The following is a 15107-nucleotide window of genomic DNA, read 5'->3' on the forward strand; positions in this document are numbered from 1 at the left end:
GCTGTGCAAACAAAAAGAGCAGGTCACAGGTTCAAAACAGATGAAGGAAGGCTCTTAAAGCATGGAACCTTTGGGCACAGGGTGCTGGGCAAGATAAAACCTTGTGCCTTGAAATTCTCTAAGCTCTACTCTCTGTTCAGCTTGAGCCAGACCAAAAAAAAAAAAAAAAAAAACAAGAGCCAAGAGCTTTTGGCCTTGCACTTCAGTGAAGGTAAAGAACTTTGCCCTCAACGCTCCTCTTAAATCAGGAAACTACAGCCCTACCACCAAAGCCCCCCACCAGAGTTGGCTTTTTTCAGACCCCCCCATCAGCTGTTCACAGCCCTTATCCCTCTTGCAACTGCAGATGCATCATGCACTTCCTTCCTTAATAGAGCAAAGAAACAGCAAACAAACAAAGCTGAGACACTTGCATGTATAGGCACATTTTGCCCTCAACACCAGTGAGAGAGGTACATACAGAAGACACAGCTACTCACATCTGCATCTTTCTTACCAGTCAAAAGAGCCCTTCAGTTTTGCAAACATACAAGGAAATGAGTCTTCCCAGCTTCCTCAGCCTGGCTTCTGGCTGATCTGCTCTCATTCTTACTGAGAAAGGATATTTCACTCTCCCTTTCTCCTTCCCTTCTTTCAAAACATTATGGAACTCCTTGCTAGGTAACTATTCCTAGCTATCAAATTCCCAGTTGGATGATCTGACAATCAGTGACAATATAATGTAGTTTTCCCATTATAAGCAGGCTCTGCCCTATTAGCTGTGTCCTTATAATCAGATCTATCACAAAAGTACACACAATTGATGTATTTAGAAATTTTATCAGGAGCACACACACACGAAACCACCTAAAAATACCAAACCCATTATGGACATACTTCATTCAAAACGTCAGTTTTCAGTGCTATTAACCTAAATTAATTTGGACAACAGGATAAATAGATTAATACTGCTTCTCCCCAATCCCACAGATTCTCTTCTTCCAGTATCAAGTCATTAGTACAGTACCTGGATAGACTTCTTGTTTGTTGTTTGCAGTGACTGGTGAAACACAGATGATAATGTAGCTGCTTAAACCCCGATTCATCCTCTGACCCAAGCTCATTAGAGAATAAAGCTGAAAATTCTGGGATGAGAAACTTAGAACCCAGTCTTCCCAGGATGTCAATATTGCAGCTACATTTTCCCTTTATTTTATTATATATTCCCAGAGAATTCCCTTTCTTATATTATATATTCCCAGAGAAGACATCTTCTGTTGCTTCATGGAAAAAACATTTACAAACTGACCAGAGAGCACTAAAAGAAATACTTATTTTCCAAATATGCACATTTTTTATCCGCAGTGCAGGTTTTTGTCAAACTTCCTGCTCACACAGGGTGAGCAGACAAAGGAAAATATTAAATATATGTCAATACAGTGCAATCACAATGCTGTAGTCTTTTAACCCTATCCTATTAATATATATCTATTAAGATCTGTAAATACTTTTTAAATATTTATTTATTTTAGCTGTAGATACTGGTACTTATAAAAGGAAGAGAAGGAGAACATTTAGTTAAAACGTTTTGCTCTTGCAAATGAACCTAAACCTACAAAGTGACACAATGTGTTTACAGAACAGCAGAGAGAGCAAATTTACAAGAAATCCTTGCCTGCAAAACATTTTGAATACCATGAGTCTACTCACCATAAAGCACATATTTCTTTACCAAAATTCATTGTTTTAACTTGAGTGCAATCAAGTCACATGCATGTCATGTAAGATGACACAGGACTCATTCAGAGGATGTAGCTTTATGTGCAAGAACCAAACATGGCATCACTTGTTTCAGCCCCCAGTGCTGACATCTCTCCAACATCAGCAATAAAGTTGTAACAGGCAACACAAACTACCTCAAAACATAAAAATCAAGTTATACTCACTGTAATTTGGGAAGCATCCATGAATTGCAGGCCAAAGTAATCCGTTTCTACAAGGTCCAAATGATACACAATCTGGTCAAACAACTCCTGTCCCTTTGCATTTTTCTGTAACAGAAAAGAAAATGCTTTTTTTAAAACTGGCCAGTGTGGGTTTGTTTGGGTGTGTTTCTTTTCAAGTTCAAACATGTGAGAAGAGATAGACAAAGGAAAATAATATCAGAAGAGCAATTCTATTTATTCTGAAGAATTGCATTGTCATTTCTTTTTATTTTTCTCAGAAAACAGAGTGTGATATGCTGCTCTTGTCTGCAGCTATTCCAACAGCATCAGATTTTACTCTCAAAGCAAGCTTTCAAAGTTCATCATAATGAAAAACGTACAAGAGAAAGGGAAGGCTTATGCCCTACAAGTGTCCTAAGTCACAGAGCCATCATTTTGCACCCCAGGAAGTCAGATTCTCCAGGAAAAGCTTGCTTAACATACACCACCTGAAATCTGCTGGCTATCAACAGCAACTGCAGTCATGCGGTGCCACACCACCACTGCAGCTGCAAAATAAATTCTGGACAGCCTGAACACTCAAAGAGCATTGTGAAGAAAATTAATGGGATTTGATAAGATTTCATTTATGTTGCCAGTTGCCATCATATTTACAACCTTTAAATGAAGAAACAAACAAGGACCAAAAAAGCTGTAAATCTTACTTGGCATGCCATCTGAAACGTGCAGGCATGGAAATAAAAGTTAACAACTAAAACCCCAATTATGGCCTACAGGTAAGGGTAGAAAACTTAGCAGATTCTTAAAGGTAGGCTGCATTGGCCTGGGTACTTGTTTTGAGGTTAAGGCAACAATTTAGGTACTCAATCTTCAACACAAGAAAATCAAAGTTTGAAGATTATAGGTAGGCTGAAGGAAAAGGCAGTAACAAACCAAAATTTTTTTTTTTTTTTGAGCTACTTGGAGAAGAAAGTTTGAGTTCTTGAGCAAAATCACCCCTTGGCCAAAAATACGAGACGATCATAAATCTGAGTAAGAGCTGAAGCTACAGCTGTACTTTATACAGGGAAGTACTGATCGGGATCCACCTTTGTGACTGCTGTCCCTCTTACAACTCTAAGGATTTTTAAAAAAAAAAAATTTTTTAAAACTTACATATTGGGCATTTCCACTTTACCCCAAAATTCACAGTTAAGCATTCAGTTCCTTTAGTTTGGTTTTCTGCACAAAGGCACCATCAATCATAACATGCAGAACTACTGTTCAGGGTTCTAGACTGCCTAACATCAGTTTTCTTCAGTAACAGACAAGATAAGGAGTTTAAGATAACAGAGTAAAAACCTCTGTTTTTCCAAGAAAGTCAAGCAAGCTCAGGAATAGGCAGAAAATTTTATCTAAGTTGCATTTTTTAGGGTTTTTTAACTAACATAACAGAAGCACAGAAATTGAATCATATCAAATTTCAAGAGTGGAATTAAAGCTTCATAAAAGCTTTATACCAACATTAAACTGTCATTGTAAGATACTGTTTCATTATTTTGAAGGGGGCAAGAGGAGGATAATAGACATTATTAACCGAAGTTCAACATTCTATTAAAGGTAGATGAGAATACAATGACTTCTTAAAACAGTACATTGCTAAGATGTCATCATCTTTACTTGTACAGTAATTGTTATAAACTGAACAAAAAGTATCCAGAAGATATTTTCTTACATGGAGTAAAATCAGCACTTGTTAAAAAACCAAACCAAAGCTCAACAAAATCTAAACAGATTTTGCTTAAGTGAGGGAAGAGAAAACCGTCAAAAGCAATAAAAAGAGAAACAGCAGAACATGAAAAATTCAAATAGTAGGAAAAATGCACTTGATGCCCTACTCTGCTCGTGGTTGCTTGCTTTATGGCATTAACTACCAGTATATGTTTATCTTCCACTGCCACACACCCAATAGAAACCAGAGAGAGCACACTCCACCTTCTGTATCCAAGCAGTGGTTAATGTTTAACATGTGTTACATGCAGAATAGCTCTGCACTGCACAGCTAGACCATAAAATGCAGTATTACATACACAGCTTACAGGAGATTGTAACATTTAACTTGTCACCAAATGAGCTCTCCCAGCAACTTGTACCCCTTAAATGACAAAGCTGCTGCAGCTGGCATATTGCTGACCAAAAACTTTCTTTGAGATGTTGCACTACAGAGGGAGATAAAAGCGACTGACTCTTTACTAGCAGTAAAGGATTACCTATTCCTTATTCTGCCTCATCACTGGCTGACAATCCAGCAGGTCAGATTGTGGACTGATAAATTAATGTGCACTGAATGAAACGGGTGGAATAGTCAAAATAGAAGGCTCTTTCCTTAGGCATTGCATATGCATGATAGTGGTCTCAAAGCAAAAAAACCTTTTATTTTCATCATCTTTTTCTTCTCCCCTACTTCTAGAAAAAAACCCAGTAGCTAAAAGACAAGTTTCCCCTTTCAAAATCTGGTACCATATAAAGACAAGAAAATTATTTCGTACTGTAAAATTTTCATAGTCAATCTAATAATCTGGAATTCAATAAATCATACTCTCTCTACAGACCTTTGACTTGTGCTTATTTTCTGAAGATACACCTAAAAACCCCAACCATTAACTAAAAATATGTTAAGAGTCATACCTTACTAGACAGATGGTTCAGAAGTATCAGATGCAAATGGTCTGCATAACATATCTCACAAAATGAAGTACATGGCAACAAACAGTATGCATATACTATTATATAGAGTCACTATTTTGTTGGTATGGAAGTTACTATTATTGGGAACAGTGATGTAAGAGAAATTGCAAAATCTTGTGTTGACTTGGGGTTTTTTGTTTGTTTCTGTTGGGTTTTTGGTTTTGCTGTTTTTTTCTTGTCTTTGCTTTCTGTTTTGGTAGGGTTTCTTTTTGGTTTGTGAGTTTTTGTTTGGGTTTTTTTGTTTTGGTTTGAAACATCAATTAAAGCACTGCCAGTGTTCCTTGGAACTCAGAAGAACTTGTGTGAGCACCATGAAACCTCACAGGCAAGCACTGGGAGGGTGGGCATTAAATGTTCATCTTACAAACAAAACTATAGCTGCAACCTAAGGCAAAACTGAATTAGCATGAGGCAGGCACTTGATGAAACACAGTGACTGAATTACACTTGCAGACTGGGAACTTCCCTGATAATGAGCAATCACTGAGAGAAAGGAAAAAAAAAAAGTATCTCATGTCACTTGTCCCTGTTCCACCTAACCGTTATGTGAGCTTTGTCCACTGTTTCATTAAAGCCATTGTCAAATAAAGCCTCATATCATCTTCCTTGGGATCATGAATCACATTCAGAGAGAATTCTTATGTTAAATGAGGACTCGGTGCAATATCCTACAAGGACCCCAATTGGGATGGGCATACAGCACCTTGCAGTGACAGCTGCATGGCCCACATTTCAAGTAGGCTACATTTTCGGCTGCCAGAGAGTTCCCAGTCTCAAGGAATCTATGGAAATTCTTGTCAGCTAAAACATGACAAAACAAAGATTAACTTCTCTAATTAGACACTTCCAGACTTGACATGGAAATAGGCAAGAGATTTTAATGTGTTTCTGGTAGACATGAAGGAAAGAGAAAATTGATCAGCCAGGGACATTTTATACCAACCAGTCTAAACAAGCTCATTAGTGTTGATCTTAGCTATTCCATAGCTGTTTGAAGGGTTTTTGCCAAATGGCACAAAAATTGGACATACATGCCAGAAAAGTCCAATTTTAGTGCAGATACAGTGCAAGGATGCCATTGATCACTCTCAGAGCACATACAAGCAGAGCCGGAGAGCTTCTGCCCACACCTTCCCCAAACCCAAGTGCAGTTACTTAAACCCAAGTGGAGAGGCTGAAATTCTTGAGTCATATTAGAGAGCTCAGACTACAGGGCTACAAACAAACTATTAACAGATTTCAGAAACAGTTGAAGCACTGCTTGGGAAAACAACCTGTCAAATAGGCCAAGAGGTACATGAAATAGTCTGCCAGCTGACAAAATGACAACCAAAATTAAGGAAAATAAGCTATCGCCAAGAGAAAAGTCAAAGCAAATTAGCTTTCCAATCAAAGCCAGTGCATCTCAAACTGAATAGTGAGTAGCAACAACAATGGGTAGGTAGGGCAGGCTTAGTTTCTGTTTTGAATTGTATTATTATGATTATGTATTGTGCAATATGTTAAACATTTTTTCAGAGCAGGCTGCTATGGTCTGATGGTCAGTGACTCCAGGTCTGAGCTTCTAGTAAATTCTAAAGGCCACCTTTGCAGCTAGCAAGTCTTATCTCCACAGGCCCGATACTGACCTGCTCTGATGGCACCAGTATTTCCTCTCGTTGGCACCTCCTGAAAACAAGAGTAGCTCAATATGATCTGCTCAGTCCTCTTACACCTGAACTGTTATTAACTCAATTTTCAAACCTAAAGCTCATTTTAAAACTTAAGGCTTTAGCTGTTGGCCATCCTGCTTAGCAGTAAGAACTCGCTTTGCCTTTTACCAGTCACCAGCAGTGCTGTCTCCAAGTGTCTCAGACAGGCTAAACATGCATAAAAGCCATCTGTGCTCCTAATTAGCCTTGACTCCTGGTGCTCAGTTATCATCTGTCCTTTAACTTGCTTTCTTCTGGATAATCAAGCCTTCAGTTTCTCAAACACACTCAGCTGTACTGAAAGCCAGCACTATTTCCATAATTTTAAGCACAAAAATGCAACTGTTCTACATTCTTATAAATCCAGGGTATTTAACAGCTTCAGCCCAGTACATGTTGGAGGCCATGGCTGGGCTTGCAAAAGCTGCACTGAAAACCATGTTACCCATCCCAGTAGTGCTGCTACAGGCAGTATTGTCTAAGTCAGCTGCTTGTTTTCAAATTCCAGTTTGCACTCTGCCATCCAGAGAGGACACTGGCAGAGGGCACACTGCAAACCAGCCGTGACCTTGGTCCCTGTCCCACCCTCCTCTGGTGGCCTAATGAGCACATTCAGAAGAGTGGAAAAAGAGTTGGATTTTTTTTGCTTGAAATCATGCAATAAAATACTACTTTATTTTCATAAAATCAGTGCTAATTGAAGAACAGCAAGTTATTTACTAACACATCATACTTCCATGAGGCTGGCTAACTTGCTCAAGCTGCAATGAAGATGTCAGGTTATTTTCTTATCAGCCAACCATTGACTTAAATTTTCAGTTCTGGCTACAAACTCACTTGAAAATGTGACACTGTTCAAATAACCATTAAGCCTCTCACCCTGTCATGGCAATAACACCAGTACTGCTTCAGAGCCTGCTACTGCATGCAAATGATGTTTAAATGTAGTACAGACCATAGAAACAAGCAGCTTTGCTGAATGTGCCCAGAAGAAAATGCAAGTGATGACGCATGTGAACTTTTATCTGAAGGAGAACAAAATTCAGTTTAGTTCCTTTGAGAAATTAGGTGAAAATAAGAGTGAAAATCTCCTTAACTTCCCCTCCATAAAAAAACAAAACCAACAAAAAATGCCAAATGCATACACACACACACCAACAAGCCCTCAGCCCTTCATCAGTAGACAAAAACATCCCATTAATGGTATTTACTTACTATAACCTTGAAAGAACAAACATTTTGCTCCCAGTCATTTCTGTCAAGGCCCTAAACTAAGAAATTGCTATTTCCTGAGCTGAAGCGGCTCAGAACCAAAGTTAAAGAACCCCTTGAAAAATGACAAAAACACCAAAGCAAAAGGAACCCAAATTCCCACAAATAATAAACCAAACCAACAGACCAAGCTGCTTCCTTCAAATTACTCTCTAAGCCTATGATAAAAGTCTCAAAAGCTAGGACTGTCACAAGTCACATCCCATCTAGGGGGTGGAGGGAACCTCAGAGAAGCACACAACCACTTCAGAATATCCTCTCAGTGGGCAGGTTGGCAGACAGTGCAAGTGAGCTGGGTTCCTGCAGCCAAGATGCCAATGAGAATTTGCAAACAGTCATTAAGGAAAAAAAATTCCCTAAGAGTGGGTATAGTAAATCTCACTATTGCTGCACAGCAGCATTTCTTACCAGCAGCCAGACTTTCATCTCTCCACCAGCTACTGACAAGAAGAATCAGCGTTCACTGGAGGAGAAGCCTGAACAAGGACAAATAAATAGATCACTCTATTTTATATGTACCAAGTCAATGCATAAACCCAAATGGCACTGGGCTTCTAGTACATTTACCGTGCCAGTGTGACATTGGAAAAGTCTCTTGCACTGGCTTATGTTTTCTACCTATTATGTAAGGGCAGTCACTTCTCAATAAAAAATAATACAAACAAATTTTAAAATGGTCCAACAACAAAAAAGTAACAATAAAAACAAATAAACAAAGCAAACAAAACCAAGAAACCCAAACTACTGAGAACTAAGGGCAGGGAAGCATAATATGCTATTTTCAAGCTCTGCAATAGGAGGAAAGAAAAGATTTTTCATTATTCATAAAGTACAAACTCATTAAGATGAATCAAAGATTAAATTGGCAGCACAGCATTATAGAGAACATACAGACAAAGGAGCAGAGAAGGAATTATCTTAGATGGAAACAATCTCTAAAGAGTCCAAAGCCCTGCCAGGAACCTCTCACTGGAGAGATTCCTATGTACAGTAACACAAACATAAAGCAGATCCAGGAAAGTCAGGTGAGATTTGAAAGGAGAGTATAAGGTTTCCTCTGCCACTTCACACATCCCTGCTTGCAGTCATTTCCTTCCCCACCTCTCAATCACATTCTGTCTTTTCCTCAACTGGACAAGTGAATCAAACTTATACAATGATCTGAACAATGCTAACTTTTTCTGAAAGCTGGTTTTGCACAGTTGTTTTCGAAATAGGCACTTTTGCTATCTGAGTCTTACAGTATAGTCCTTCAAAGACTGATTCTAGTAGCATATCCAGAGGCTCAGAAGCCTCTTTTGCTGCTGAAAAAAGGAGCAAGAAACTATCATGTCTCGAGACCTACATTATCTGGAAGGGATAATTTCACCACTTGCTTATTTTTTTTTCAGAGAAGATGTGGCTGTCCCAGGCTGGACACAGCTGGTTTCAGTCATCTCCACAGCAGACCCACTGGTGGGGGGGCTACAGAAGTTAGGAGTGAAGGAGTGGATTTGAGTTAGGGAAAGAGTGAGCTTCATTTTGACCCACAAGCCTTTTAATTCTCATTTTTTTTCTCCATATTTTCTACCCCCATCCTGCAGACTGAATGAGGGGCTGGGTAGGAGCCTGGCTAGGCTGGGTAGGATGGCTAAGGCTAATCCACTGCAGTGGGGAAACCCTTATGCAGGGCAATTTCACATTTCCATCACTCATCTAAAGGGCATGCTGCCTTTGAAAAGCCTTTAATCTCTCCAAAAGTCACAGGAAGGGCAGGCAGGTACTACCATGGTGGGTGCCCTATACGTGCAATTACTATTGTCAACATTATTACCAACAGTGACATTTTTATTTTATTGGACTCAGATGAGGGTGAGGTTCTGCTCATTGTCCCTATCACCTACATGTACTACTGGCAACACAGATCTCTTCCCAAAAGAAAAGCACTGTCAGCACTTCTAAATGGGATCCTCAGGCAACAGATAAAAGCAACCATCAGCCACAGAACAAAGCAGTAAAAAAAAAATTTCTTACTTGCAACTTTATGTTCTGGAAGTCAGTCTGGACTCCTGTTATTTCAGGAACAGACAGGTTACCCCATCACAATTATACATTCAGAGGCACCATTTTTAAAAGGGTTACTTGTATGTAAAGAAGATTCTTTTTCACCCCTAGAATGCCAGCTCCCTCTCCTGACCCACTTGAAATATTACATGCCCCTCAAACACGAAGCGGAGGAAAAACAAAGCAGCTAGGATAAGGAGAACAAAAACCTATGCCGAGACTCCTTAACCTACATCATTTCACTCAAAATAAAATTTGCAGCTCTGCATTCCCAGAGGAAGAGGTATTATGTAATAAAGCTAAGCTACGGGCATTGAAGTGGAAGTCACCTCTTTGAGGTGATGCCATCAAACACGACACAACACTATGCTTTAGGCTGCCCTTGCCCATTGCCCTCCTGCACAAATCACGATGGGATAGAGGTGCCATTTTTCTGGAGAGCTACAGAAAATTCTAGGCCATGACTTTAAACTGTATTTGAGAAATAACATGGAACACTGGCATAAGATGACATTAAGAAGAACAAGGAGAAATAGGCAAGTGCTGTCAGAAGAGCTCCTGGGAGAGTTTAGCAAAGACTCTGCACTTTCTTATGCTAATGCAGTACCAAAGTTTCAAATGACATCTTTGCTTTCTTATACACCTGCATTTGAACGCTCCGGGAGTAGAAATAGTTTGAAACAAATGCAATTGCACAAACAGAATTTTCCATATAGACACATCCTTCATATACAATTCACATGTATGGGTGCCTGACTCAATTATTTCCAATTTTTTTAACTTGTTTTTAAATAGGACACATTTATGACTGTCTACAATAAAGTAGTTTACCCGTAAGGTTCTACTGGCAACCTTGCTTCAGCATAAATGTAGCTCAGACCAGCAGTAATGGCCAGTCAGACACACAAGCAATACAAGAAGTTGTACTTGATAAAAATTAAGGCTTCAGGGTTCCCACTCTCCAAGCCAGACAAGTCACAGGTTCTGTTCCTGACTCCTACACAAGAGGTCTGTCAGGGCAGCTGAATGCCTTGTAAAGAACTGGCTACAGGGGGAAGCTACATCAGTTAAACATCACTACTAATTCAAGCTAACAGCACTTTCAAACCAACAGCACTTTCAAAGCCCCTCCCCACCCAAACGACCACACAGCAGAGCCTGGCGTGAGCCTGCTATGCCAAAAGCTGCTTCCTGACACTGGTATCCAGGCAATGAGGAGGCCACAAAGCTGTGCTGTGGCTGGAAGGCAAAACCTAGCACAGCTGCTCTAGGAACTGTTATCTTACATAAGGCCTTAAATATTGTCACTTTTGGGTGCATAGAACAGAATCCCCACCACAAGGTGCTGACCCATAAAAGCAAAAAGGTGCAGATTCCTTTAGCAGTATCACATCATGTATGCTGCAAGAATTTACTTTTATGTCTGGATAAAACAAGAAGTTCCTTAGAACCAATCCTCTCCTCCAGCATAAACTTGCACACTGTTAATGCTCACATAATTCACAGTCAATTATTCCTATGTCTTTTTTTAAACTTAAATAGCATATACTATTTGTGGCACTTTTCATAGCACAAAATTAATTCCACATGCATGGTAGCATTAGAATTAATTGCCTATATTAATTACCCTATAATGTGCTAAACCTTCCATATAAATCATATTTATTATTAATCACCCTGACAGTTACAGCCAGTAAAACAAGTTCAAAGATGTGAAACAGAAACAGTGCCCAAAAAGGGAGTTTGGAACTTGAGGACAAAGCTCTAATGTGGTCTTCTCCTCAGAAGCTCTATGGATTTAAAAATGCAAAGAAACTCTTTTTGAAGTTGTTTATTCAGACAGCCAACTGACTTCAGTACTTTTCCCTCTTTGTTCTTTCATACACTAAGTCACAGTCTTCTCCAAAGAATCAACCTCAATTATTTGCTTCTCTCTGAAGAGACCCAAAAATCCAGAGATTCAGAAAAATCAGTAAACCCTCTTAAACAGGTTTAAAATCAGCAGATTTAAAAACAGAGGAAGATCAGGGAAGTTTGCCAGTAAAAGTATTTCATTTAGTGGCCAGCAAGGAAGACAATTATTTTTAAACACAAACATAATTAGACAAGTATATGCAATTAAAGACAATCACTACAAATTACATTTACTTTCAAGAAAGACAGAATAAGATGAAAAACCATGTGGCTCTTATTCAAAAAACTTCATTAAAACAACTATAAAAAAGAATAAACAGCAGTTCAAGTTCATAGAAAACACCTCTTTCAGACGATGCTACTGCTCAGTTAAAACCAATGGCAGACCTAGGTTTATTATAACGAAGTTTAGCACTCTAATCTTCTCACTTCTCACTCTAATTCCTTCCTGCCAAGGAATTACAAGATAAATTCTCATCATACTATAGTATTTAACTTCTTGCTCTCTTATAAATATTCAGATCTGAAGGAAAAGTGAACACCTTTTTGTACTGAAATAGGCACAGCAGTGCAACGTTCTGTTTATCTTCATTCTAAAAGATGAACAAGGACTCATGTCTGGGGGTTTTTACTGAATAAACTTAGAAGTTCTGAGTGGTAATATGAGGAGCAGAAACACTGGGTTTAAGCCAAAAATTATTTGTTAATATTTCATGCCAAGCAACCGATCATCCAATAGAGTTAGGTAAGATGCTCTGAAGATAAAAGTTCTCATTATAAACAGAATCTCTGACCCCAGAGTCAGTATGCAGAAAAGCACAGTATTCCTCAGAATCTGGAAAAGTGATGTTTTTGAAGAAGTGAGAAAAGAAGAACCACTAATTTGCACAAGTGTCAGGCTTCTTTCCTGTCAGGTTCCCTGCATGCTGCAGTTTTTGCTGCCTACTTGGAGGGAGTGTTGTGTGCCAGCACTTCCTCTGGATGTAGTTTAAAAGACAGCCTTCAGAAATTTTAAGGCAAAAATACAGATGAAAACACATGATCAAAGGTATATGTTCATACATTCCAGAGAGACCTGCAACAGCCAGAAAGCTGCCCCACATATGGCTTGGTTTGAAAATCCATTTGGAGCAAGCTGCAGCTTTTAGTAGTCTGCACGAAGGTTTGAGTTTTGTCCTTTGCTTTCAGGGTCAGCTACCCTGCCTGCTCCATGCCATAAAATGAATTCCGGACATTTGCATGGCAAGGGGAAATAAAACAGAATTAAAAAAAAAAAAAAAAAAAAACAACAAAAAAACTGTCATGGAAATTAAACCCAAGCAGCACAAAGGAGTAAAAAAATATAGTATCAGCTGATGAGCTGGCTTATTATCCATGTTTATTAACAACATTTCAATAGGAGCTTGCATTTTTAATTCAGACCACCACATAAACATAGGGAAACTTTGCTATTGCCGTAATGTCTGCTGGAGATTGAGCAGAACTCATTGAACTGGTGACACTCCCAGTTCTCTGTGACAGGCTGATGGTGCGTTCCTTGTGGCTGGTTGTTTCACCTGGGCATTTTACCTCAACATAAGTTTTGCTCTGCTTGACAACTTTTGCAAATTTTTTTTTCTTAGAGTCTGACTCAAGATAGATCAGACCTGACACTCCAAACTGGCCAGTCACAAATGGCTGAACTGCTACCACCTCAGATGTTTAAAATAAAAACTTAAATTTTAAGTGAAAGTTTTTAATTTTTTTATTTCAGGGAAAAAAATATCACTAAGGCCTTACAGTATGAATACATCAAAGTCCATATCCAAAAGTCACTGCAACACAGAGCCACTTCGCAGAATGGGCTTTAGTTGAAGGGATAACAAACTACTTAAGAATGGAACTACTTAAGAATGGAACTTTGATGGCTCCAGCAAAGACTGTACCACCAGTTCTTTGCAGACAACAACAAAAACCTTCATTTATAAAGCCAACAAAATTGGTAACAGTCCCTTTGTCTCAGAAGAATTTTATTTCACAATGAAAGTGAACGCAAGAGCAGAGAACTCCCATAAACATGCAACACTTCAATTAAATATCCAACAGAACTTAAACTATCAGCATTAATACCAAATATTCTGATGGTCTGAAAAGTCACTAAGTCACTGGAGGATCACATTTTGCTGCCCTAATTCTGTTTTCTACCAGTAATCATAGAATCATAACATACCAGGTTGGAAGGGACCTCAAGGGTCATCTAGAACATGCTTTTTCCTTCTAGACAAAATGGCCCAGTACCCTATCCAGGTCAATCTTAAAAGTGTCCAATGTTGGGGAATCCATCACTGTCCTGGAGACATTATTAATATGAACAATGTTTCTCATTACCAGACTTACAGACCTGGAAAGAGTCAAGAGCAAACTCAGGCTTTTCTGTTGGAGCAAAGTTCTGCAAGCCAAACTCTGGCTGTAGGGACAACTTTGTTGCCTGACAGCTTTTAGATGACACTAACAACTCAGATGACTTCAAAGTCAGACGTATGTAACCAGCAGAGCCTTTAAGTGCAACCAAAGACAACAACACACTGATGATGCAGGAAGAACAAGTGTCAACTCACTTGTTCAGCTGTGCCGATTCTGAAAGAGACAACATGTCGTGAAGTTTATTCAGGCTGAGCAACAAAGCACATATGACTGTTGATACAGCCAGAGAGTCTGTAGACTAAGAGAGACTAGTCTTTCATCTCCCTGTATTGAAAATACCATATGTTGGGGGAAAACAAACAATTTAGATGAAGAGAGTGATAAGCTGAATGCTCACTCACCAATCACACACACTGAAGATCTTTAATTACGCCTTTTCATCATCTTGGATGAGAGACCAACAAAAGTTGTTTATCGCGATTGTTGGGTCTTCAGCATGGTCTCCCACAACATCCCCACATCCACACTGGGGCACTACTGTCTAGATAGGTCGATTATTGATGTCTAGATCACTGGTCTCAAAGGGAAGTGGCTAGTGCCTTTAACACTACCTGGAGACATGCTGTAACAGGAATTCCCTAAGGCATCTATCCTGGAACCTATCCTGTTCAACACCTGCATCTATCATATGGAGGAAGAGATGGAACACATTACTTTTCAGAAGACACCAAGCTGGGGTGTGCAGGTGACCCGTGTGAAGGCAGTAGCCAGGGACACTGCCAAGCCAGAGATCAGGGAAGAGCTATAACAGTGTTACAAGGCTGGGTCATATATCCTGTCAGGTTGACAGAAGTACATAAAGATCACTACCGAGATGGGCAAAACAAATTAAACTTGAAGAAGATTAAGTTATCTTATTGCTAATTAATAACAGCGGGATAGTGAGACATAAAACCAGAACTAAACAAACTTTCCCCCCAACTTTCTTCCCAGGCTCCACTTCACCCCAGACTCTTCTACCTCCTCCCTCACTGAGTGGCTCTGGGGAAAATGGGTAGTGTCTCTTCACTGCTGCTTCCTCCTCTTCCATTGCTCCTTCCTTCCCCTGTTTCAGGACAGGATCCAACCCCAT

General features: G+C 39.4%; 1 protein-coding gene across 2 annotated transcripts in view; it reads right to left on the reverse strand.

The window, feature by feature from the left end:
- EPB41L4B (erythrocyte membrane protein band 4.1 like 4B) overlaps window positions 1-15107 on the reverse strand; it is a 169248-nt gene that overhangs the window by 115175 nt on the left and 38966 nt on the right. For both annotated transcript variants that reach the window (XM_041408113.1, XM_041408114.1), the window contains exon 2: window positions 1926-2030. In XM_041408113.1, the coding sequence (XP_041264047.1) occupies window positions 1926-2030 (105 nt within the window). The remainder of the gene's footprint in view (window positions 1-1925; window positions 2031-15107) is intronic.

Source organism: Onychostruthus taczanowskii, unplaced genomic scaffold (genome assembly GCF_017590055.1).
Source record: "Onychostruthus taczanowskii isolate IOZ18803 unplaced genomic scaffold, ASM1759005v1 scaffold29, whole genome shotgun sequence".
In the NCBI taxonomy this organism is placed as follows: Eukaryota; Metazoa; Chordata; class Aves; order Passeriformes; family Passeridae; genus Onychostruthus; species Onychostruthus taczanowskii.